Here is a 26700-nt window from a genome sequence, read left to right on the forward strand (position 1 = left end):
GTCTCTAGAAGAGCGTAGCGTTCCAAAGGATTGGAAAATGGCACAGGTCATCCCCGTTTTCAAGAAGGGACGTCGAACAGATGTGCAGAACTATAGACCTATATCTCTAACGTCGATCAGTTGTAGAATTTTGGAACGCATATTATGTTCGAGTATAATGACTTTTCTGGAGACTAGAAATCTACTCTGTAGGAATCAGCATGGGTTTCGAAAAAGACGATCGGGTGAAACCCAGCTAGCGCAATTCGTCCACGAGACTCAGAGGGCCATAGACACGGGTTCACAGGTAGATGCCGTGTTTCTTGACTTCCGCAAGGCGTTCGATACAGTTCCCCACAGTCGTTTAATGAACAAAGTAAGAACATATGGACTATCAGACCAATTGTGTGATTGGATTGAAGAGTTCCTAGATAACAGAAAGCAGCATGACATTCTCAATGGAGAGAAGGCTTCCGAAGTGAGAGTGATTTCAGGTGTGCCGCAGGGGAGTGGTTGTAACAATGGAAAATCGTACTGAAATGCAGGAGGATCTGCAGCGAATTGACGCATGGTGCAAGGAATGGCAAGTGAATCTCAAAGTAGACAAGTGTAATGTGCTGCGAATACATAGAAAAATCCCATATCATACAGCTACAATATAGCAGGTCAGCAACTGGAAGCAGTTAATTCCATAAATTATCTGGGAGTATGCCTTAGGAGTGATTTAAAATGGAATGATCATATAATGTTGATCGTCGGTAAAGCAGATGCCAGACTGATTCATTGGAAGAACCCTAAGGAAATGCAATCCGAAAACAAAGGAAGTAGGTTACAGTACGCTTGTTCGCCCACTGCTTGAATACTGCTCAGCAGTGTGGGATCCGTACCAGATAGGGTTGATAGAAGAGATAGAGAAGATCCAACGGAGAGCAGCGCGCTTCGTTACAGGATCATTTAGTGATCGCGAAAGCGTTACGGAGATGATAGATAAACTCCAGTGGAAGACTCTGCAGGAGAGACGCTCAGTAGCTCGGTACGGGCTTTTGTTGAAGTTTCGAGGACATACCTTCACCGAAGAGTCAAGCAGTATATTGCTCCCTCCTACGTATATCTCGCGAGGAGACCATGAGGATAAAATCAGGGAGATCAGAGGCATACCGACAATCTTTCTTTCCACGAACAATACGAGACTGGAATAGAAGGGAGAACCGATAGAGGTACTCAAGGTATCCTCCGCCACACACCGTCAGGTGGCTTGCGGAGTATTGATATAGATGTAGATGTAGAACCCATGCATGAGATCCATACCGGCCAAATGTTCATCTGTAAATGTATCCATACTGCTGAGCATCAGTGTTAACGGACAGCTGATACTGCCGGGGACATATACCCCACAAACAAACAAACTGTACTAAAGATCAGGTTGAGGATGAAGAGTAAAATGAATATTGTTGTTGGCAGCCGCAAGTACCGTGAGTGAGTCGAAAAAGTTCGATTCCAAACAAGACACACGCCGCATACTGTGTATATTCAAACTGGCTTATTTTCTGTTTTGCAACTGGTTGGCTGATTTTTCAGTCTCTTCAGATTTGCACAGTTGCTGATTCGCAGCCATGTATAAGATTTTTAATCATAAAATATCTCCGAGCAAGTCATGAAATTCATGTTCACCCTGTATGTTCAGCAAGCCAACATAAGCTCGTGTTACGCAGAGTAGGGCAGTACGTCTCGCGCAACGTCACTCAAGCAGTCGCCCTTGACAGCCAGGTTGCTTCCCTTCAGGGAACTCCTCAGGTTTTATGATGACAGCTCCGGTGCTATTTTCCTTCTAAGAGTCTTCGGGTGCTACTTCTGCTGGCTAGTCAGGCCGTTAGACGGCATATGAGGTGGAACCTTCATTGCTATCGACAAAAATATTGTCTATCAAGGTCGGAACCGAATCTGACTGAAGTACCTCGACACGACTAGCAGGCCTAGGTGAACTCAAGTTAATTATTAAACGTTTCTACCGTCCAACTCATTCCGCCACAACAGCTACCCATATCGTGCATATTAGTTGGAGCCGATTTCAGTCTGTCGAGTACAGACGACGACGCCTATGGATTCACAACAGGTGGTACGGGGAGTCTGGTGAAGTAATTTTGAACACGTTTTGCGAAAACGACCTTGAACAGGTCGTTAAACAACCCAGAAGCCATGGAAATATTTTACACCTTATATTTACGAACAGGCTCGACCTTATCAAAAAAATGTTCAAATGTGTGTGAAATCTTATGGGACTTAACTGCTAAGGTCATCAGTCCCTAAGCTTACACACTACTTAACCTAAATTATCCTAAGGACAAACACACACACCCATGTCCGAGGGAGGACTCGAACCTCCGCCGGGACCAGCCGCACAGTCCATGACTGCAGCGCCGTAGACCGCTCGGCTAATCCCGCGCGGCGACCTTATCGATGGTGTCAGTTTAGAGACAGCGGTTAGTGATGATGATGTCATCACCGGCGAAGAATACAACTGCTTCCAGTCATACTTTCCCGAAAGATCTTGCCGAGAGTTCGAGAAAATTCTGATCACACGTAAAATCACTATGTGCTTCGAAAACTTCTATCCAGTCACTCGTTGATCAGTCTGGTGCGGCAATAGAATACAGCAAAAGAAAAGCTGAAATTTTAAATTTCACGTTTAACAAATGGTTTACCCAGGAGCATCGCACATACACTATGAGATCAAAAGTATCGGGGCAACCCCAAAAACATAGGTTTTTCATATTAGGTGCACTGTGCTGCCACCTACTGCCACGTACTCCATATCAGCGACCTCAGTAGTCATTAGACATCGTGAGAGAGCAGAATGGGGAGCTCCGCGTGACTCACGGACTTCGAACGTGGTCAGGCGATTGGGTGTCACTTGTCATACGTCTGTACGCGAGATTTCCACACTCCTAGACATTCCTGGGTCCACTGTTTCCGATGTGATAGTGAGGTGGAAACATGAAGGGACACCTACAGCACAAAACCGTACAGGCCGACCTCGTCTGCCGATTGACAGAGACCGCCCACAGTTGAAGGAGGTCGTAATGGCAGACATCTATCCAGACCATCACACAGGAATTCCAAACTGCATCTGAATCCACTGCAAGTACTAAGACAGTTAGGTGGGAGGTGAGAAAACTTGGATTTCATGGTCGAGCAGCTGCTCGTAAGCCACACATCACGCCGTTAAATGCCAAACGACGCCTCGCACGGTGTAAGGAGCGTTAACATTGGACGATTGAACAGTGGAAAAACGTTGTGTGGAGTAACGAATCACAGTACACAATGCGGCAGTCTGATGTGACAATCCGATGGCAGGGTGTGGGTATGGCGAATGCCTGGTGAACGTCATCTGCCAGTGTGTGTAGTGCCAATAGTAAAATTCTGAGGCGGTGGTGTTATGGTATGGTCGTGTTTTTCATGGAGGGGGCTTGCACCCCTTGTTGTTTTGCGTGGCACTATCACAGCACAGGCCTACATTGTTGTTTCAAGCACCCTCTTGCTTCCCACTATTGAAGAGGAATTCGGGGATGGCGACTGCATCTTTCAACACGCTCGAGCAGCTATTCATAATGCATGGCCTGTGACGGAATGGTTACATGACAATAACATCCCTGTAATGGACTGGCCTGCACAGAGTCCTGACCTGAAGCCTATAGAACACCTGTGGGATGTTTTGGAACGCCTACTTCGTGCCAGGCCTCACCGACCGACATCGATACCTCAGTGCAGCGCTCCGTGAAGAATGGCTGCCATTCCCCAAGAAACCTTCCAGCACCTGATTGAACGTATGCCTGCGAGAGTGGAAGCTGTCATGAAGGCTAAGGGTGGGCCAGCACCATATTGAATTACAGAATTACTGATGGAGGGCGCCGTGAACTTGTAAGTCATGTTCAGCCAGTGTCCGGATACTTTTGACCACACCGTCGTTTGAGTGCCGCGCAGACTTGCGTATGGAGAACATTATGGTAGGCGATGCTGGTGTAGAGAAGCAAGCCGCCAGGTCCAAGGTAATTATGATGCACAGTTACACAATGTTATCCTCTCATGCGGAAATTAAAATATTTCTTTCAGTGGTTTATGCGTTATTTCTATTCCGCATGTTCTTACAAGTATTTCCACAAAGTGTCGTTGACATACTATCACTCGTTTTTCATGGGGGCCCTCTCAAGTAGCGTAAGCTTAATTATAACCACTCTGTATGTTCTTTCGGTTTAACCAGATGTTTCCAGTCTAAATTATATAATTGTTATATGAACCATGTTTCCCATATGCGATGAAGTTTATACTTTATAGCTGCAGCAGGCAAACAGAAATTTCCGTCTAGCTCTTCACTTTCTTGGCATGTGAAATCGTAACACATAGAAGTCAGTAGCAGTGAAATTTATGCACTAAACTAGAAAATGTTTGTACACTTGAACGACGATTCACTATTTCTACCGCAACCACGCAAACAGCTTGTGCATTTCTTCTCGCCCACTACCATCTTCCACACTTTCAACTTTCAGCTGTCTCTGAAGTGAACGGAAATTACAGATACAAAACAACGAGAAAAGCAGTGACTAGGGCCGGTGTCTCGACCGCAGATAGTTCTCTGAGCCACCGACGCAATGACTTCCGCATTGTTTACACTGCGGTCGTTAGTTCTGTAAGTGCCCAGTTAAGACTGCTACCGTCTGACTCGGGGAAGCAACAAAATACTGTAGCGCTACACATTAGTCTTCCACCTGGGAACGCTGATGGCTGAGTGGGTGAGCTTAGTCTTATTCACTGCCTAGACTGAGTAAAAATAATTACCACAAATACAGCCGGCCGGAGTGGCCGAGCGGTTCTGGTCGCTACAGTCTGGAACCGCGCGACCGCTGCGGTCGCAGGTTCGAGTCCTGCCTCGGGCATGGATGTGTGTGATGTCCTTAGGTTAGTTAGGTTTAAGTAATTCTAGGTTCTAGGGGACTGATGACCTCAGTAGTTAAGTCCCATAGTGCTCAGAGCCAGAGCCAGCCACCACAAATACAGAAAAGATTGGTTTACATCAATTGTTTAGTAGCATGCGATTCTAATCTTGAACAAACCTTATGTGAAACTAAATACTAATAATTATCTGAAGTAGTAATAGTAACAACACAGACCCACCTAGGAGACAACAGCCATGCTTGAGGTTTTGCAGAGGACAGTAGAGATCTTACGACGATGCATTAGAGTGACATTATCAAGCCGTACGCTACAATACATACTGCTAGTCGACGCATCTCGCATACGGTGCAGTAGAACGTTATCACCCTATTTACCTGCTTTATGTGCGATTCCGAATTGTCACGATGTACAGTGGACGGGGTTGACAATGGCAAGTACGTTTAGAATGGACACGTCAGAACTGCAAGATATTCTACAGACAGTGCTAGAAGATTTACCTATAAGGGCAGTACCAGCTGCAGATGGTAACTATTGCAACTATTTTTGCCTTCATATTAATCGCTACTGTTGAGACAAAAAAATCAGTAAGTCAGCTTATTTTTTATAATGTCGTCTACTGATAACTTCTCTGAAATTATATTCGTATAACGCTTCAGTAACAAAACATATGCATTTGCACTAAACAGAAGAATGGAAAATTTGGTAGAAGGTGATCGCGGGGGAAATGAGTTTGGGTTCCGGAGGAAAGTAGGAACACATGAGGGAATACTGACCGTACTGCTTACCTTAGCAGACACAATGAAGGAAGAATGGTTGCAGGAGACAGAAAACACTGTGGTAGATTAAACCGACCACACAGGCATAGAGAACTTCATGTCAGCCTCTCCACTGGAGGGAGGTTCTGCTCACCAGGCTGCGCATCGTACATAGCCCTCTGACACATGGGCGGGAGGATACCCCACTCTACGAAGTTTGTGGTGTGCCACTTTCAGTTCGGAAAGTTTTGGCAATGTGTGTCCTATATAATAATATTAGGGGAGACCTCAGTCTCTACGGAGATCTGCCCACCATCCTCACCGATACTAATTCCAGTGTTAAAAGAGTGGTGAAATATTGTGAACTGTCAAGCCTTATCCCTGAATTGCTGGAAGAGGGAGGCAGATCTCAAAAAATTACTCACTGCTCCGCATGTGGGGACAGCCTTCATCCCCACCCAAGAGATTGGCATGCTGACTTTTCATAAGGGCGCTGATGACCGTGATGTTTAGTGCCCCTCAAATCACCATCATCAAAATGAAGAAAGACAAATCCAAGTTTATGGCAACTGTGGATTTAAAGAACGTTCTGAAATTCTGAAGGTGCAAGGCGTGGAATGTAAAGAGCGAGAGGTTACGTACAACTTCTGCAGAAACCTGACAGCGGTTCCAAGATACGTAGGACATGGAAGGGAGCTTTGCTTGAGATGAGTGGGACATGGTTGCAACCTATCTCCAATGTTTCTCTATCTGTACATTGCGCAAACAGTAAAGGAAAACAACAATAGGGTTGGAAAGTGAATTGAAGTACAGGGATAAATAATAAAAACTTCAAGAATTGACGATGGCATTGTAGTTCTAACATAGATGGCAAAAAATTGGAAGAGCAGTTGAACAGAAGGGACAATCTCCTGAAAAGATGTTATAAAATAAAGGCGAACAGAATAATACAAGGTAAAAAGAAAAGTTATCGAATTCAATCACACGGTTCTGAGGGAATTAAATCTGAAAATGAAACAATAAAAGTAGATAAGTTTTGCTATTTGGATAGCAAAATAACTGGTGATGGCCGAAGTAGAGCGCATACAAAACGCAGACTAGCAATAAGAAGAATGTGCTTCTGAAAAGCAGGACTTTGTTAACGTCTAGTAAAATCCGAAGTGTCAGAATATATTTTTAAGGCTTTTTTATGGAGTCAAGTCATAGGCGGAAACGAAACGTAGACGATAAGCAGTCAGACAGCAAGAGAACTGAAGCTTTGGAAATGTGATACTAGAGAAGAATGCGGAGAATGGATTGGTAGATCGAATAACAAATGACGAGGTATTTAATCGAACTGGAGGAAAGAGAAATGTATTACTTATTAATCTGCAACGTCACTGATACCGCTATGTTTCGTAATAATACTCAAAAATATTCTGTTCATGCCACCATTGCAAGTGCGAAAAATTAGAACAACAAGCAGAATAGAAATCTGTTTTTAGCGATGTACCAATTGAAGATTAATTATGTATTACGTCACTGAAGATGGGTGAAAGGTCGAAACACCTCTTGCAAAAAAAATGTATAAAAATGTGGCTGGTGTTGTATTTGTTAAAATAATCCACAGCTCAAAAACCAGTAAAATCGATAAATTAGTAAACACAATAATTAACACCGTTTGGATTCGCATGTGTAGGCTACATGTAGTTCGCATTTAAGCAGTATATAATCTTGACTACGGTCTCACACCAGTATTTTGCTGAACTATACGTATATTAGAAAAAAAAGATGGTTTAACGTCCCGTCGACGAAAGTCATTAAGGACAGTGCAAGCACACACTGGAGAAGGATTATGACGTAAACCGACCGTGCTCCGTCAAAGGAACCATCCAGGCATTAGCATCGGGCGATTTAGGGAAATCACGGAAAACAGAAATAAGGATGGTCCAACAGGGATTTTAAATGCCGTCCCGAATAAGAATCCAGTGTCTTAATCAGACCACAAACATTCTCGACAATACAATTGAGGTCTACCCAGGGCAACTGAAAGCAGTAACAAAGTGATTGTTTACAGTTTACAGTTGTTTGACCTTGACAACTATTACGTCACACATGAGTTACTGAATAAATGTAAGTAGCGTATTACATAACTGTAGAGCAGTAGGGTACGTGAAACTGACGTATGATGGAGCATATCTGCTTCAGTAAATAATACGAAGAGCTCACAAGTCCGGTAATACCAGGTAACGTGATTGAGAGTTTTCACATCGTTTGCAGTTAAATATAGCAGTCTTCCAAATCCCACCTTTCCACCCATCAGCCCATTCTTTTCTTTGGCGTAATAATTCATCCATCATGAACACTAAAAGCAAGAAATGGTATTCCCCAGCACGAAGGCGACAATGAAAATGACAGCAGAATACTTACAAAGAATAAGGCTAGGCTAATTAGCTTCTTCCTTGCTGATGTCAGGCATGCAGCGCTTCAAGGCTCGCAAGGCAGGGCTCAAAGCGCTTTCTGTCGTCGTCTTTTCACTGCGTCCTCTTTTCTGACGTATCTCAAAGAGAAAAACTAGCTGAAGCACAAATCATGTCTGCCTCTCTCGCAGACCGAACTTGATTTTCTCATAAATGTAATTCCAGACTATTGAAAAGTTTGCCATTTAAGTTGTGAAGTTGTTTCATCTGGTAGTTTACAGTTTTCTGCCTGCCTTTCTGACATCACCAAAGTAAAGTGCTTTCACTGAGAGGAATTTCTCACCTTCTCTACATACTAAGCTGTCAAAAGCTCAGGAAAGATAACGTCCAATTATTTCTGCAGTTGTGAGAATTAGTGCGAGAGAACGAGTACATTCTACTTTCACGTGTTACATCACGATTTCTTCCGCTCTGGTTGCTGTCATCAGCGACAGTACTAGGTGTTCTGCCATTTACTAAATATCTTCTCTCCGCTAGAGTTTGTTTTAATTATTCGAATAAATTTAACTGCGCGTATAACCTGTTAAGTCTTCCCAGATAGAAAACAAGAGGCCTATTTTTGACGATGACATGTATACATACCGTAGGATTTTAAAGTCTAACATGTGCTGAAGGAAACTCTTTCGCAGCACCACTTGAAAATGTCCCAAAGGCCGAAACTTCAATTATGAAATAAATAATTTCTACGGTCAACGGCGAATATGATGGCACTTAAAAAAATTCGACATGACTGTGAACTCCAACCATGAGAAGTCATTTTTAAAAATGTTTTCTTTTGCAGTACTGGTGTTTTGTAGAGAAGACGCTGTAGACCTTAAGATACTTTCTGCAAAATTATCTGGAAACGAGGTTGATGTCAGGTTGACGGATCCCAGTACCGGCACATTACCATGTAAAAATGTTAACATGACGGGGATTAAGCTGAATGTGACGTCATTTACGCCTCACATTCAGTATGCTTACAAACTGTTCGTAAAGTAACTTCCACTGCGAACATTGGGGTGTCCCATGTCAAAGCATCGACCACACAGAAAATACTCGAAACTTTACAGCTATGACTTTTTGACAACTTTGTTTCGATATGTTCCATTATGACGGAAATGTTTTAAGTTAACATCCTAACTGACACTCGCTTTATGACTAAAACAGATAGTGTTCGAAAAGTACAAGCAGTTACCTATACGGAGACATGGTTCAAATGGCTCTGAGCACTATGAGACTTAACAGCTGAGGTCATCAGTCTCCTAGAACTTAGAACTACTTAAACCTAACTAACCTAAGGACATCACACACCTCCATGCCCGAGGCAGGATTCGAACCTGCGACCGTAGCGATCGCGCTGTTCCAGACTGAAGCGCCTAGAACCGCTCGGCCACCCCGGCCGGCACGGAGACATGACATCGCTACTTCCATGACGTAACAGTAATTTTATGATTGAGGCTCGTTCTTTGTAAGAATCTTTGGTTGCTACTGCTTGCTATTGAAGGTAGCCCAGAGTGAATTTGACACCAGCTCCTTCCTCCAAATTATGTGGATATCCTCGTGAACGAACTGGCCGACCGTTTGGTTAGAGAAAAGATTTCTTGCCCAACATTTTGCAGATACGGCCTCCATCTCAGATACGGAGATGGAAAATCTGATGCGCTACTGTTCCCTCTAACAAAATACTCGCAAAGAAGGAGACGGGCTACGTGGCACTCCCTCCTTCCATTCCTCCCGCAAGGAATCCACCGTCGTATGTCGCCACCCTATCGGCCATACCAGATTAACCCATAGTTCTATATTTATTAATGAGTCACGTTGCCGTAGCGGAGCATTACAAGATATTAGCTCATATCATGTTGGACTGCCCCTTCCTCCTTGCTCTCGACGCCAGTCATGTTCTTCCGGATTCCTTACCTTTAATATTAGGAACGACCCTATCTCCTCCGCCAGTCGGACTGATTTCTCTTTTACTCTGTTTTAATTTCAGATGCTTAGCTCTTTCTGCGACTGCACTTTATTTTATTACCACTGCATCCGGTCGGTCGCCATCAGACGTGGAGTGGTGCCTTTCGCCGCAGTTGAGGCACTGAGTGGGGGGTGGGGGGGGGGGCGTTTCTCGCAGACCAGCCCAACACTTATTTTTGCTCTCTCATCTCTAATTACATTTCACCTGCTTTCGGCAACTTGACTTTACCATTGCTGCGTACTATGATATTTCGATGATATTCCTGGTTGTTGTTCAAAAAATGGTTCAAATGGTTCTGAGCACTATGGGACTTAAATACTGAGGTCATCAGTCCCCTAGAACTTAGAACTACTTAAACCTAACTAACCTAAGGACATCACACACATCCATGCCCGAGGCAGGATTCGAACCTGCGACCGTAGCGGTCACGCGGTTCCAAACTGACGCGCTTAGAACCGCACGGCCACACCGGCCGGCCTGGTTGTTGTCACCAACTCCAGATATACTACTGGCATTCCCTGAACGAGGGACTGCTGTTTAAATCGTTAATCCTCTCCCTCCGCCTCCCTACGGCAGCCAACCAAGCAACACCAATTTCGAAGAGGAAAAAATTGTTCGTGGATACTACATCTACTGAAGTCAAGTAGAGTTCAATGAGAACGTATAGTTCTGAACGTACACCGAGATCTGTAATATCTGATTTCACTTAATGCACTGGCATCTCAGTGGCAACTGCGTTCTTCAACTGTAATAAAGTCGATAAACTTCCTTGACTGATACACTTGCAGCACAGGTGGAAAAATTATTTCTTGCAAAACAAGTTTTGCAAGAATGATTCTTTCGCTTTAGAGTGCGTTTTATACTAAAATGGAATTTCGTGACAGAGTAAAACTGTGTGGTAGACAAGCATCCTGGACAAACGCTAGTAATGCTGTCACCAAATGGCTCGGGGAAACATTCCTAACGACCTGGGCCTAAGCTCTTATTTGTCACTAGAACTCTCCAAAGCACAGTAATCATACAAGACAAGCAGACGAGACACTTTGAAACTAGGAATGCAGATGAAATTTACTGCAAATTCAGTTTTCTATAGAGGACATAGATTATCTTCTTACTACTTTTCCACCCAAGTGTTTGTTATGATTTATTGTTATGATTTATGTGAACTCGATTTCGAAGCAAATTCGCCTCTAACTTCAGGTACTGGAACGTTGTTATCTATATGATACAGCTCAGGAAGTATATTCCGTTGAGCTAATCCAGAATCTCTGTCCTGAAAACTAGGAGTTCCCTTACTAGAGGTGCATTAGCAGGATATACTTGCGGTACTGAATCACACCGGTAACAGTGCTCAGTTCTTGAAGATAATGCCATAGTTGATTCGAAGTGGATTACAAATAATTCAAAACAATAAACACGGCTGAGTGGAAATGTAGTAACAGAGTAGTCTTCAGTCTTCACAATAAAACAGCGCCATGAAAGCAACAACATTGGCAGATCGAAGTTTTTAGCTGGACGTTCATGAATGTTCACATAGCTCACTCTGAGAGATTCTTGCCAGCTATTGGTAGTGGTACGGATTGGACTTCACGCTTGGTATACCGGTTTAATCCATCGTGAAATTTTAGCACTGCAATCAGTTTTACATTTGAGTGAGACACGCCTCTCTTCCCCCTCTGCGGAAAAAAAATCGTAGCACCAAGGAGGAGTTGTTCGACAAACGAGAGTTGGCAGGCGTATTTCTACATCTGAAACATGTCTTTACAGATTCCGCGCCAGTCGCATAAAAGTGGCGTTAGTAGCGCCAGTATGAGGCTGCAAATCAGGTTTACTTTAAATACGCGCTGTAACGCTCGTGAGCGTTAGTTAAATTTGAGATTGGACATGGTGAGTTGATATTAGTCAAGAATGCCTTTCAGGCGACAAAGATGCCATTATGAACACGTCACTGAGTATCAAAGAGGGCCGGCCGCGGTGGCCGAGCGGTTATAGCCGCTTCAGTCCGGAACCACGCGACTGCTACGGTCGCAGGTTCGAATCCTGCTTCGCGCATGGATGTGTGTGATGTCTTTAGGTTAGTTTGGTTTAAGTAGTTCTAAGTTCTAGGGGACTGATGACCTCAGATGTTAAGTCCCATAGTGCTTAGAGGCATTTTGTTGCGATATTGGAGGAATGCAGCAATCTGAGAAGCAGCTGGAACTGCTTTGACCCAGCAAACTGTTACAGATGTGTTACTTGAAGGGCTGCTCCTATCTAGAAGCGCTGTAGCGTGCATTCCACTTATCCCGAATTACCCCCATATGCGATTTCAGAGGTGTCAAGCGAGAGCTCACTAGAGCGCAGGGTGGAGGTCTGTTGTGTTTTCTGATGAAACGTGTTTCTGCCTCGGTGCCAGTAATGACCGTGTATTTGTTAGGAGGAGGCCAGTACCACATCTGCCACATCTGGAGTTACAGTCTGTGGTGCGATTTCACATAACAACAGAAGCACTCGTGGCTATCCCAAGCACCGTGACTGCAAATCTTTACTTCAGTCTGGCGATTCGACCTGATGTGCTGCCATTCATGAACAGCATTACAAGTAGTGTTTTCCAACAGGATAACGCTTGTCTGCATTCCGCTGTTGTAATGCATCAAGCCTTACAGTGTATTGACATTTTGGTTTGGCCTGCTCTGTTACCAGCACATGTTGTGACATCACCGGACGACAACTCCGTCTTCCACAAACACCATTAACCGTCCCTGTATTGGCTGACCAATTGCAACAGGCATGGAACTCCATTCCACAAACTGACGTCAGGCGTCTGCGCAACACAATACATGCACGTTTCACCCTTGCACTCAACATACCTTCGGTTACACCAGTTATTAATGGAAGAGCATATAACATCTGCAATGGCTTATCTCGCGCTTGGATTAAAATGTGATCTTGCAATGTTAATCACTTAAATGTGTTACCTAGACAAATGTATTCTCGAAATTTCTTTACATTAATTAGATTTTCCCGTCAGTGTATTTAGTGCGTCCACTTAGTCGCTCTAGTGCAGTGGTTCGTGACCTTTCTTAGCACATTACCCTTGAGTGCAACCAGACATTACCTAGTACCCCCAGCCCCCCCTCCTCCTGCCGTCTGTTGCACCCCTCCCCCCTCTCCCACATTATTACCAACTTTAGCACTTAAGTAAACTGTAGGATGAAAGACTTTTCGTGTTGGAACAGTTTAATTTTTACAATGATGAAAGATGAATGATACTTAGTTTGTGCGTGTGTGTGTGTGTGTGTGTGTGTGTGTGTGTGTGTGTGTGTGTGTGTGCGTGTGTGTTGGGGGGGGGGGGGGGGGGGGGATTGTTAGAATGAAAGACGAAGGTACCCATGGTGCATCGCAAGTGCTACCCACTGGGCGCTGATGACCACGCTGTTTAGCGCCCGAAAACCTCAAACCACACACAAGTGCTACCCACAACTTCTTCTCAGATAGGAAAGCCAACAATCCACAGTGCGGGTAGACACATATACAAAACAACTTCCCCTGCATTATTGGTCTCTGTTGCGACACTTACTTGAGCTGCACACTGCAATCCCATTTAAAATCAACCGAGTTAAGATGTGTGCACTATACTTACTGCTAGTAAATCACTTGCTTGTTGCACTCCTTACTTCTGAACTGGCAGGAATTGGAAGACTCCAGGCTGTTAATGCCACGGAGGGTAGCCGCGCGGTCTGGGGCGTCTTGCGACGGCTCGCGCGGCTTCCCCCGTCGGAGGTTCGAGTCCTCCCTCGGGCATGGGTGTGTGTGTTGTCCTTAGGGTAAGTTTAAGTTAGATTAAGTATTGTATAAGCGTCGGAACCGATGACTTCAGCACTTTGGTCCCATAGGAACTTACCACAAATTTCCAATTTCAGGCTGTTAATGCTTTGTGCCTGCCCACAGCCACTAGTAGTGGTAGTAATACCATTGTGTTCACCATTGTATGGAGCCGAGCGACCGCTACGGTCGAAGTTTCGAATCCTGCCTCGGGCATGGATGTGTGTGATGTCCTTAGGTTAGTTACGTTTAATTAGTTCTAAGTTCTAGGCGACTGGTGAGCTCAGAAGTTAAGTCGCATAGTGCTCAGAGCCATTTGAACCATTTTGTTCACCATTCTGTGTACAGCACTATAGTAGCCCTTATGTAGTTACTGCAGTGTCGTGCTGTCAATTCATTTATCTGTTTCGAAGCGAGTAATGAATCAATTTCTGGACTACTGCAGGTACTGTCTGCAACTTGGAGAATACATTTTCTTAAGATATTTAGCATCTGTTAAGTGTATGCTTTACTTTTATCATCAACGATGTACGGGACAAAGTACGTCATATGTGTGTACTGGGTGGACTATGTGAGAAACCTGTAACCACCATCGCATTAACGCTGCCAACTGAGCAAAAGTAATTACTGATAACTTACATAACGCATATTGGCAACGGCCTTGCCGCAGTGGATACACCGGTTCCCGTCAGATCACCGCAGTTAAGCGCTGTCGGGCGTGGCCGGTACTTGGATGGGTGACCATCCGGGCTTCCATGCGCTGTTACCATTTTTCGGGGTGCACTCAGCCTCGTGATGCCAATTGAGGAGCTACTCGATCGAATAGTAACGGCTCTCGTCAAAGAAAACCATCATAACGACCGGGAGAGCGGTGTGCTGACCACACACCCCTCCTATCCGCATCCTCAGCCGAGGATGACACGGCGGTCGGATGGTCCCGAAGGGCCAATTGTGGCCTGAAGACGGAGCGCTCATATACAACGCATATTAGAGTCTTACAAAACTGTAATAATAGCAATGATCTTTTGAAAATAATTTAATTTCGTCACCGAAGCAGAATCGAATCGTTTAGTTTTTACCACTCAGGAAATTTCATTGTGTCCTCAGGTTGGGAACCACTGCTCTAGTAAATGACAAGTGGTTGACTTTGTTGCAGCTGGTGAGCTACTACAAGTTCATCGAGGAGAACCCGTACATCCAGAAGGGCGTGTCGCTGCTGGAGCTGGACTTCATCGGCGAGGACGACGTGCTGGGCGTGCTGCCGTACCGCGAGCAGACGGGCCGCCGCATCATGTACTACCGCATAGGTGAGCAGCTGAGCCCAGGCGCCAGCGGAGCAAGGTTGCATCCATCGCCTGCAGCTGGCAGAACACTTTCCCTCGCTGGCCACGAGCCACGAGATGCAGCTACAACACGGTCTGCTGCAATGCGCTCTTGATGTAAACACACAGTAACGGGCGGGGAGGTCACGTAGAAGAGTTAACGGAACGGGACAGGCCGCAGGAGAGGCGCTAGGTGCGAAAAATGTTCGGCTAGGTTGTAGTAGTAATTACTTAACCACGTCCAGATGTCCTGTGGTTGGGCGGCCGCCCCTCACTACAAATGTCGGACGTCGTAGGCTGGACAGACTTGTAAAACAGGACAGGTGGAAAACTGTGACCGAATTAACATCAGACTTCAATGCTGGCAGAGTACACGTGTGTATGAAAACACGGTGCACCGAACAGTCCTAACGATTGGCCTCCGAAGCCGACGGCCCATGCATGTGCCAGTGTTAACACCACGACATCTGCAACGACGACTGAAATGATGGGCACATGAACATTGGCACTGGACGTTGGCGCAGTGGCATTGCATGGTGTGGTCTGCTGCTGCTGCTGCTGATGATGATGATGAAATGATGAGGACAACACAAACACCCTGTCCCTGGGCAGAGAAAATCCCCAACCCAGTCGGGAATCGAACCCGGGACTCCGTGGTCCAGAGGCAGCCACGAGAGGTATGGTCTGATGAATCCCGATCCCTTCTTCTTCATGCCTATGGGAGGGCACGAATCCGTCGTCTTGCAGGGGGACAGTTCCTTGATAACTGTACTGTGAGACGGAGACAAGCTGGCGACGGCTCCATTATGCTCTGGGGAACATTAAAGTGGACATCCATGTATCCATGGGTACTAATGCAAGGCACCATCACGGCCAATCAGTATCGTACACTGGTTGCAGACCATGCCGATAATTTTTCCCGGCGGCAGTGGCATTTTTCAGCGAGACAATGCGCCATGCCACAAGGCCAGGAGTGTGGAGTAGTTCGAGGAACACAATGGCGATTGATGTGCTGGGCCACCAACTCTCCAGATCTGAACCCGATGGAACACACCTGGGATGTGATTGAACGTGGCGTCAGAGCTCGTCGCCCTCCCCCGCCCCCCTCCTCCCCGGAATTTACGGAAATTAGGAAATTATGTGACTGGTATGTGTGTATATGTGTGTGTGGGTGTGTGTGTGGGTGTGAGAGAGAGAAAGAGAGAGAGAGAGAGATGGAAAAACTTACTGAAATGAAAAGACATTCTGAATACGCCTCGAACTGGATTATATAGTACTATTCGAATCAAATAGTTCTCGAAATACTATCCTAGCTTTACCAGTCTATAACCATTATTTATGTGTGTACAACCGTGAAGTACCATAATACATTTTTGTACAAAAAATAAACTTTCCATCTTTGAATCTTTCTTCACACATTTTCAGCAGCTTGCGTTATTGTAATGAGTGGCTTCTCAGCGGGAGAAATAGCAAGTAGAAAATTGTGTCCCGCTATGTCAGAGTAGCTGACTGTAGTTGCTCGAAAAGTGGAAACTGGACTCACTCCGTAGAATTCGTGGAATGTGTGTTGATGTGTGGAGAACTAACAGGAAGCCACATTGTTCAATGTTTGATATTTATAGCATTGTACGTTTGCACCTAAAATTTCTTTTTCTTTCTCAATTTCTTGAGCTTTGAATAATAAGCCACAATAACGTCTTTTCAAAAGAGCTCATGGTTGTAACTGAAACTGACACCGAAACGTGATTCGTGCTGTCTGTCTTGTTTCTTGTCATATGGGGAACTGCATCGTATCGTATCGCATATAGTATCATCCCAGTTTGGAAGATGATTAGTTTTCATGCATCATATTTCACCTTTAGGATGGAAGTTCGTGAACTTGATCTCATCCCCTGATATTGACAGGACAGAAAGCAGTGCCTCACGAGTTTCCTCAACAGCGTCTTCCAGTTTTTGATGGATGTTGGCCATAAAACAAGCTCTCACTTGCTACCGATTTCGGCGTTCCATTAGATGATCAAGAAAATTCCATGCTCGCTGCAAACAAAGTGAGGGACATGGCACAAGAAACGAACTCTAAATTCTTCCAAGCATCAAAGTAATATGCCCAAAAAAAATTGCATTGACCTCGTGACTTATTTAAGCATTTATGCTTATTTAAGCATTTCCCCTCGTAACCTGCGGTATCAGACATTGATACACCAGTGAGAGATTTTCAGTAATGTAATTAAAAAAAGAGCGAAACCTCGCCGGATCGCAGTGTTGAAATTCCATGCCCATACTGCTGGCAGAACTGTAATACGTGACCTTTCTGTTACCACGGGCACGAGATCAGTCTGCTGGGAAGAACACTGGCTGTCGTTGGGTGCCATTTATCAGAAAATCACAGTGAGCACTTGGTGGACATACTCCGTGCAGTCCTTCCTCAGTCTCGTTATGTAGGGCCCTTCTCCGTCAAAATTTTAGCGAACGATCTTTCTACACAATTACGCGAGGAGAGGAGGGGAGGGGGGGGGGGGGTGCAAAAGTGGGAACCTACCATTACAACTAGTAGTCAAGGCGCGCAAGTGAATTTATATAATAACAGGGGCAGTTTACTGCACTCGTCTCAGAACGTATAATTCCCGAAATACTGCTACCGAGGTCGCTAGTTAACGGTAAATTGTGGCCATCTGTGTAACTACCACGCAACAGCAACGCTTGAAACGTGATTACGAGCACCGTCGACGAATCTTCAGCAGTTTCTTGGGTTTTCGCCGCTTTTGATGCTTTGCAGTCCTCTTCATAGAAGACAGGGCAACACACAGACTATAATATTTCTGCTCCGGTTCATAGTTAACCATTAAAAATATTTACAAACGGAACTGATAAGAGAAGCAGTATCATAAGGAAAGGCGAGACGTTCTGCTAAATACATGAAAATGAATAAAAGTTGTACTATAAAATAGGCGTAGCTGGTTTTCGTTGTTAGTTAAGTACGAACTTATGGTTTTGGTGAAGCATTGAAGCATCGTGTATGAACATCTGAAAAACTTACCAATTGTTGTGATTATTTGAATATAGAAGACTGGGCAGTTCTGAGGAGGACGTAACTGCCATTACAGGGAACGAGTAAAGACTCGGCATCTTGCAATGTATCGATCACTTAAAGTCAACCTACAGAAATAAAATGCATTACTACGATTTTAATTAACGAATTAGGATGTCGAGACATTTTTTTACTGTGCGACAACGGGTCACACACCTGGAAAAACAAATAAAACCATCAACAGCCATCGTGTTTTCTTTCAACTGGAAATTTAAAAAATTTGCAGGAAATTCCACAGCGTTGTTAAAATATGTATTCACTTAAGTACACTAATCTCTGCTGTTCGCTGCGCCTAACACCTCCGCACACTATGACCTCCAAACTTGGTGTGTGTGCACGCTTTTTAGTCCCTTTAGTAGGGGCCTTTGTTCGTTCTCACTGAGCCATTCGGAAGCCAGGAAAAAACCACACATCATTAGAAGGTTATGCTAAATGTCTGTTGTGGCATAAGTTCACTTCTATCTCTAATGGGAGACGAGTCCGCCTCCGTAACAGTGATCTGCGCAGCTATCTGCCATGCGGAGGAACCGGGTTTGATTCCCGGCACTGCCAGGGAGTCTTCCTTGGTGGGAGGACTGGAAAGGGCTGCTGTGTCTCGTAATGCCAGCTGTGGAGTTACTTGATGGAGAAGTGGTGGCTCCAGGTCTGGAAAACTGACGAGCGGGAGAGCAATGTGCTGACCCCATGCACCTCCATGCTATATCCAATGACGTAATTGGCGGAGGATTACACAGCGGTCAGTCGATACCGATGGGCTAACGGGGGCTTGAGGGTGAAGTTTTATGTTTTTACGTTATGAGAGACAAGGAAACTTGTTGTTACCTTATCAAGCATTATCACAAATCTCACCACGTTGCATACCCCTGGAACAGTGAAAACCAGTGCCCAAAATATTGTGTTAAGCACGCCTACCTCTAAACCAGTTTGATTGCTCTAATTGACGTTGAGCTTGATGTAGTTTTTGCTTTCCAAAGTACCTTGAGTTTGGACCAGTCGAAATGCTGGATAACGCACTCTAAAATATAATGCAAAATGGCTCTGAGCACTATGGGACTCAACTGCTGAGGTCATTAGTCCCCTAGAACTTAGAACTAGTTAAACCTAACTAACCTAAGGACATCACAAACATCCATGCCCGAGGCAGGATTCGAACCTGCGGCCGTAGTAATATAATGCAACCCTGTACTGTTTCTCAAATATACATGCAGAGTCTCTGCATGAACACTCCACTTGAAGTTCTTCTACCTATTACAGTTATGTGGAGGAAGAGAGTAATACTTCTGTTGACGTTAAATTAAGGCTCATAAGGTTCACCGATTTATAACGTCTACCACCTGCGTACGGTTTATGTGTAGTGTCATTACAACTTGTATTGGCTGCTATTCTCTATATTTTATACGATATTTACAAAGGTCAATTATTCGCTGCTGTATAAAGTCTGATACTTCCTCAAATGACTCCCTTCGGGATCGACGAGCCAGAGAGACTTCTCGTGTTACGACCACTGCTAAACACATCATGCGTCGTTCAGCACTCTTCAGTAGTTCTTTGTCGTGTAAATGGATATTTTTGGCTGTCTTAAGGTGTTTTCCAATCCCGGCACCACATCTGTTTTTAATTCTGCCTATTCAGAAGTCGTACCCCTCTTTCCTTGGTATATAACTTATACAGGGTGAGTCACCTACCATTACCGCTGGATATATTTCGTAAACCACATCAAATACTGACGAATCGATTCCACAGACCGAACGTGAGGAGAGGGGCTAGAGTAATTGGTTAATACACACCTTAAAAAAATGCACGGAAGTATGTTTTTTAACTCAAACCTACGTTTTTTTAAATGGAACCCCGTTAGTTTTGTTAGCACATCTGAACATATAAACAAATACGTAATAAGTGCCGTTTGTTGCATTGTAAAATGTTAATTACATCCGGAGATATTGTAACCTAAAGTTGACGCTTGAGTACCACTCCTCCGCTGTTCGATCGTGTGTATCGGAGAGCACCGAATTACGTAGGGATCCAAAGGGAACGGTGATGGACCTTAGGTACAGAAGAGACTGGAACAGCACATTACGTCCACATGCTAACACCTTTTTATTGGTCTTTTTCACTGACGCACATGTACATTACCATGAGGGGTGAGGTACACGTACACACGTGGTTTCCGTTTTCATTTACGGAGTGGAATAGGGTGTGTCCCGACATGTCAGGCCAATAGATGTTCAATGTGGTGGCCATCATTTGCTGCACACAATTGCAATCTCTGGCGTAATGAATGTCGTACACGCCGCAGTACATCTGGTGTAATGTCGCCGCAGGCTGCCACAATACGTTGTTTCATATCATCTGGGGTTGTAGGCACATCACGGTACACATTCTCCTTTAACGTACCCTACAGAAAGAAGTCCAGAGGTGTAAGATCAGGAGAACGGGCTGGCCGATTTATGCGTCCTCCACGTCCTATCAAACGCCCGTCGAACATCCTGTCAAGGGTCAGCCTAGTGTTAATTGCGGAATGTGCAGGTGCACCATCATGCTGAAACCACATACGTCGACGCGTTTCCAGTGGGACATTTTCGAGCTACGTTGGCAGATCATTCTGTAGAAACGCGATATATGTTGCAGCTGTTTGGGCCCCTGCAATGAAGTGAGGACCAATGAGGTGGTCGCCAATGATTCCGCACCAGACATTTACAGTCCACGGTCGCTGTCGCTCTACCTGTCTGAGCCAGCGAGGATTGTCCACGGACCAGTAATGCATGTTCCGTAGATTCACTGCCCCGTGGTTTGTGAAACCCGCTTCATCGGTAAACAGGTAGAACTGCAACGCATTCTCTGTTAATGCCCATTGACAGAATTGCATTCGATGATTAAAGTCATCACCATGTAATTACTGATGTAGCGACACATGAAACGGGTGAAAGCGGTGACGATGCAGTATGCGCCTGACACTACTTTGACTCAGTCCACCGGCTCTCGCAGTGTCCCGTGTACTCATGTGTGGGTTCATGGCAACAGCAGCTAACACACCAACTGCACCCGCTTCTCCTGTGACGGGCCTGTTACGGACCCGTTTGCGTGCAACGACCATACCGGTTGCATACAGTTGGCGGTAGATGTTTTGCAATGTGCGGCACGTTGGATGCTCCCTGACCGGGTACCGTTCTGCATACACCCTGCGGGCTTCAGCTGCATTTCGTCGACACTCGCCATAGATGAGTATCATCTCCGCCTTTTCAGAGTTCGAATACACCATGGTCACAGTTCCTACAACACTACACTATCACAGACGTCTGGTAACACGGTGTACTACAGTTGGTCTGCGTGCGGAGACGAATGCAGAATAACAATAGCAGCAAGCACTACATGCGGACACTGCGACAGCTAGACCAAACCACAACAGTGCACTACAGCCACACTCGTAAACACGGTCGTCATCGTAAACATGTCCCTGCAGATGCTGCTCGTCGACCGTGGCCCGTGTTTGTTACAACACGCAACTGAACGTCGGAGGTTTCAAGCGTCAGCTTTAGGTTACAATATCTCCGGATGTAATTAACATTTTACAATGCAACAAACGGCACTGATTACGTATTTGTTTATATGTTCAGATGTGCTAACAAAACTAACGTGGTTCCATTTAAAAAAACGTAGGTTTGTGTTAAAAAACATACTTCCGTGCATTTTTGTATGGTTTGTATTAAACAATTACACTAGCCCGTCTCCTCACGTTCGGTCTGTGGAATCGGTTCGTCAGTATTTGATGTGCTTTACGAAATATATCTAGCGGTAACGTTAGGTGACTCACCCTGTATATCATTCGTATACTTCATTTATGGTTTTACAGTTTCCATATCTTAAATTGCAGAAATGATGCATATGACAGTTTGTGATGAATAAATGCCTTTAAAATCCCATTCAGGTTCAAAATGGTTCAAATGGCTCTGAGCACTATGCGACTTAACTTCTGAGGTCATCAGTCGCCTAGAACTTAGAACTAATTAAACCTAACTAACCTAAGGACGTCACACACATCCATGCCCGAGGCAGGATTCGAACCTGCGACCGCAGCGGTCACGCGGTTCCAGACTGAAGCGCCTTTAACCGCACGGCCACACCGGCCGGACCCATTCAGGTGATAGAATTTGGTTTAAAAACATGCTACATTATTGGACAGCGTTTTATCTGAGAATATTTAACATATTTGGATTAGTTAACTGTTACTGTAATGGTGACCATAGACGCAGTACATTTTAATGTTCCAGTCTGTTGTCTTCATAGCCTTCGATTAAAAAAGATGACAACCATGAGTTCTCTCTTGAGCTGGATCAATAATACACACAGCAGTTCTTGCATCGATTCAGGGTTTTACTTTCATGAATCACTTGGACTCTGCAGTATAATTTTCCTTAAAAAGATCGAAAAAAATTGCAATTTAAATGAATGACTGCAATGCATATATAACACAAATAACTGGTTTGTCTGTGGAGAGTACTGCTTACATTATGGGGATGCGATTATTCTTATTCTTATCAGTAGAAAGATATTTTTAGTTTTCTAAACACAAAACTGTGTTGTAAGACCGTAGCAATCTTCGATTTTGCCGGCCGAAGTGGCCGTGCGGTTAAAGGCGCTGCAGTCTGGAACCGCAGGACCGCTATGGTCGCAGGTTCGAATCCTGCCTCGGGCATGGATGTTTGTGATGTCCTTAGGTTTAACTAGTTCTAAGTTCTAGGGGACTAATGCCCTCAGAAGTTGAGTCCCATAGTGCTCAGAGCCAATCTTCGATTTTAAATAGTCTTTAATGCAGCAAAAAGTACGGTTTAAAGTGAGTCTTTTCGATTAGAGGCTACGGCTATAAATGCGATAATACTGATTTTAGGGTATACTGAAATTTTAAAGATTTTATGTGATTTGCTTTTATATTTCGCATTCATTTTTTTGAACTTGCACTAATTGTCTCCTGACCTGAGGAGAAAATTATGCTACAATTGTGCTGGTAGTCGGTAAATGCTTCTAGAGAATTTGCGCATATCAAATGGTTCAAATGGCTCCTAGCACTACGGGACTTAACATCTGAGGTCACCAGTCCCTTAGACTTTGAACTACTTAAACCTAACACACATCCATGCCCTCGACAGGATTCGAACCTGCGACCTCAGCAGCAGCGCTGTTCTGGACTGAAGCGCCTAGAATCACTCGGCCACAGTGGCCGGCTGCGCAGATCGTAGACAAGATTGTCCATATGGCTTAAGCACATTCAGCTGGTACTGAGAGGCAAATTAACTCTCAGGGTCAAGCTGTCGGCGTCAAAACTTATTTTAAATTGCCCTTTGGGTCGTACCTCAATTTCTAGTGTCTACCTTGTTCTTTTTATTCACTTATTGCAATTGATTCGCTCACTTTCAAAATGTTTGTCGAGCTTAGGGCAATGCAGCAGGATAACGTCCTCGAGATCCGCCGGTATTTCGGCAGATGAGCACCCTGCAATGTTAAAGGCACAAAAGAATTAAAGAAATAGAATAATGCGGTTGTCGAGGACATTACCAGGCTGCATTCCCGTAAGTTATTTGGACATTCGATACGAAGGGAAAAACTCAGGTGATTTCCTCATTCTTCATTTGGATGAGTACCGTACAAAATTTCTGTATTTTGCTTTTACAACCGCGGCCTGTAGAATGCAGAATTTAAACAAACTCGCCCCATTTGTAAGTAGAGAGAAGAGCCCACGACCAGCCGCGGCGCCTTCATTTATCACTGAGGGTAATGGTACTGCAGAATAACAACAGTTGGATAAAGACACGTGTATGTCACATTACCAAGACTAAGATTCCTTCGCTCTGCCTTAAGCTGCAGCTGACATCGCTGTGACACGTTATTGTACGTAGTACTGTGTGTATTAGAGCACCAGATGTGGCATAGTAAGTCGTGGTTGAAAGAAATAGTTGGGACTTTTAACACGACATTCAAACCAAGCTACAGGGTACGATGGTGACTGAAGATAATGGGTTGTCTGAGAAGAAGAGTATAGCGTGAGCGTGGTCCAGCATACGGCGAGTGTCCTGTGATAATACGTACTCCTGTGGAAAAAGTCCTAAAAGTATTATGTCCTATTTCTGTACCAAACGCACAGTGCTTTCGTCGTGACAGCACTACGGACAGCACAATAGATCTGGCACTATTCTCCCCCCCCCCCCTCCACCTTGCTTCACCCTTCTTCTATTCTTGTAGCAAGTTCAACATACCCCCTTTCAAAGTAAACAAAATCCGATTCCATTAATTAAACTTGAATTTGATAGTGGTCATTTGAATATAGGTCGGAGTGGGGGAAGAAGCTTACAAACTCCAATGGGAGACAATATCAGAAATACTATAAGCATTACCGAGCGACGTGACGCAGTGGTTAGCACACTGGACTCTCATTCGGGAGGACGACTTTTCAAACCCGCATCCGGCCATCCAGATTTAGGTTTCCCGTGATTTCCCTAAATCGCTTCAGGCAAAAGCCGAGATGGTTCCTTCGAAAGGGCACTGCCGACTCCGTTCGCCGCGTTTCCCTAATCCAGTGGGACCGACGACCTCGCTGTTTGGTCCCCTCCCCCGTATCAACCATCCAGTTATAAGCATTTCGCAAACGCCTCCTCGCATGAGTCCCAAAATAAACATCCAAGACGCATTAAGAAATATAATACTTACTTCGACAAATCTCGTGCAATGCATACAAAATACGATCAGCACCAGAAGTAGATGTAACAGAATGCAATAGATGCGGAAATTATTTGGAAAACTCAAGTAGGCGTGGTACTTAAGTAGGAGACTTTGTTAGCGCTTACGCCGTAACCGCCGTCCTGGCGCGCTCCTGCCTGCCGTAGAGAGGCCGCCTGTGACACATCTGCACGCGTGGCGCACAGCTGACTTGGCCTGGACAGTCAGACTCACGCGGACAGCTGCGGCTCAAGGCCGCTCGTTTTGCAGCCCGCCAGTGACCCACGCCGACCGCACAGACACTCCGCTCTACTAGAGCGGCGTCCAGCATGCAAGGTGGCGGCACCGTGGCTGGAATTACTGCTGCGCTTTCGAACGCGTATTAACTAAGGGAGTTTTTGTGCAAGAGCGGTATACGCTGATCACAAATTATAGCACACTTCCGCGAAGCTGTGCTTACACCAAGCTGAACACGTAGTCTTTCCATTTAGTCACAGAAGAAAACCACGATTAGATGTTTGTTTCCGTGAGACAGCTAGTAGGATACGTGTGAGGCGTTGTTATTTGTAGTGGGGCTGCAAAACGTTGTGTGTGCAGGTACAGCGGGTGCGTGGTCAGGATAGGAAAGGTGTGGGCTTATCTAAGGAGTGTTTATTTAGAAGATTAAGTTTTCCTGGACGAGCCGTTTATGTGTTACAGCTGGGCGCGACCGGTTTGCAAGTCCTCCTTCAGCAAGCTTTTGCAGGACTGAGTCGTAACTATAGAAATTTGGAACTAGGTCCACAGTGAAATCAGGAAGGAAACGCATACTAGGTAGCGAAGACACGGCGCTCGAGAGAGCTTTCTGTTTCGGTTGACTTCCATGCGGCAGCCAGCAGTCAGCAAATGATTCCAACCCATTGTCCCCTACTGACTATACACAAAGAATGCATCAGTATTTCAAGAGAACAAACCACATCTGCTGAGGCGACAACATTTCTTGGAACGTATATCACAATGAATTGTTGTTGTTGTTGTTGTGGTCTTCACTCCTGAGACTGGTTTGATGCAGCTCTCAATGCTGCAAGCTTCTTCATCTCCCAGTACCCACTGCAGCCTACATCCTTCTGAATCGGCTTAGTGTATTCATCTCTTGGTCTCCCTCTACGATTTTTACCCTCCACGCTGCCCTCCAATACTAAATTGGTGATCCCTCGATGTCTCAGAACATGTCCTACCAAACGATCCCTTCTTCTAGTCAAGTTGTGCCACAAGCTCCTCTTCTCCCCAATTCTATTCAATACCTCCTCATTAGTTATGTGATCAACCCATGTAATCTTCAACATTCTTCTGTAGCACGACATTTCTAAAGCTTCTATTCTCTTCTTGTCCAAACTATTTATCATCCATGTTTCACTTCCATACATGGCTACACTCCATACAAATACTTTCAGAAACGACTTCCTGACACTTAAATCTATACTCGATGTTAACAAATTTCTCTTCTTCAGAAACACTTTCCTTGCCATTGCCAGTCTACATTTTATATCCTCTCTACTTCGACCATCATCAGTTATTTTGCTCCCCAAATAGCAAAACTCCTTTACTACTTTAAGTGTCTCATTTCCTAATCTTATTCCCTCAGCATCACCCGACTTAATTCGTCTACATTTCATTATCCACGTTTTGCTTTTGTTGATGTTCA

The 26700-nt window shown here is 44.8% G+C and overlaps 1 protein-coding gene and 1 pseudogene across 1 annotated transcript in view; both read left to right on the top strand.

The window, feature by feature from the left end:
* LOC126458507 (clavesin-1-like) overlaps positions 1–26700 on the top strand; it is a 217519-nt gene that overhangs the window by 133527 nt on the left and 57292 nt on the right. The window contains exon 4 of the mRNA XM_050095601.1: positions 15055–15205. Within this exon, the coding sequence (XP_049951558.1) occupies positions 15055–15205 (151 nt within the window). The remainder of the gene's footprint in view (positions 1–15054; positions 15206–26700) is intronic.
* Positions 14550–14667, top strand: LOC126459433 (5S ribosomal RNA; annotated as a pseudogene).

Source organism: Schistocerca serialis, chromosome 2 (assembly GCF_023864345.2).
Source record: "Schistocerca serialis cubense isolate TAMUIC-IGC-003099 chromosome 2, iqSchSeri2.2, whole genome shotgun sequence".
Lineage (NCBI taxonomy): Eukaryota > Metazoa > Arthropoda > Insecta > Orthoptera > Acrididae > Schistocerca > Schistocerca serialis.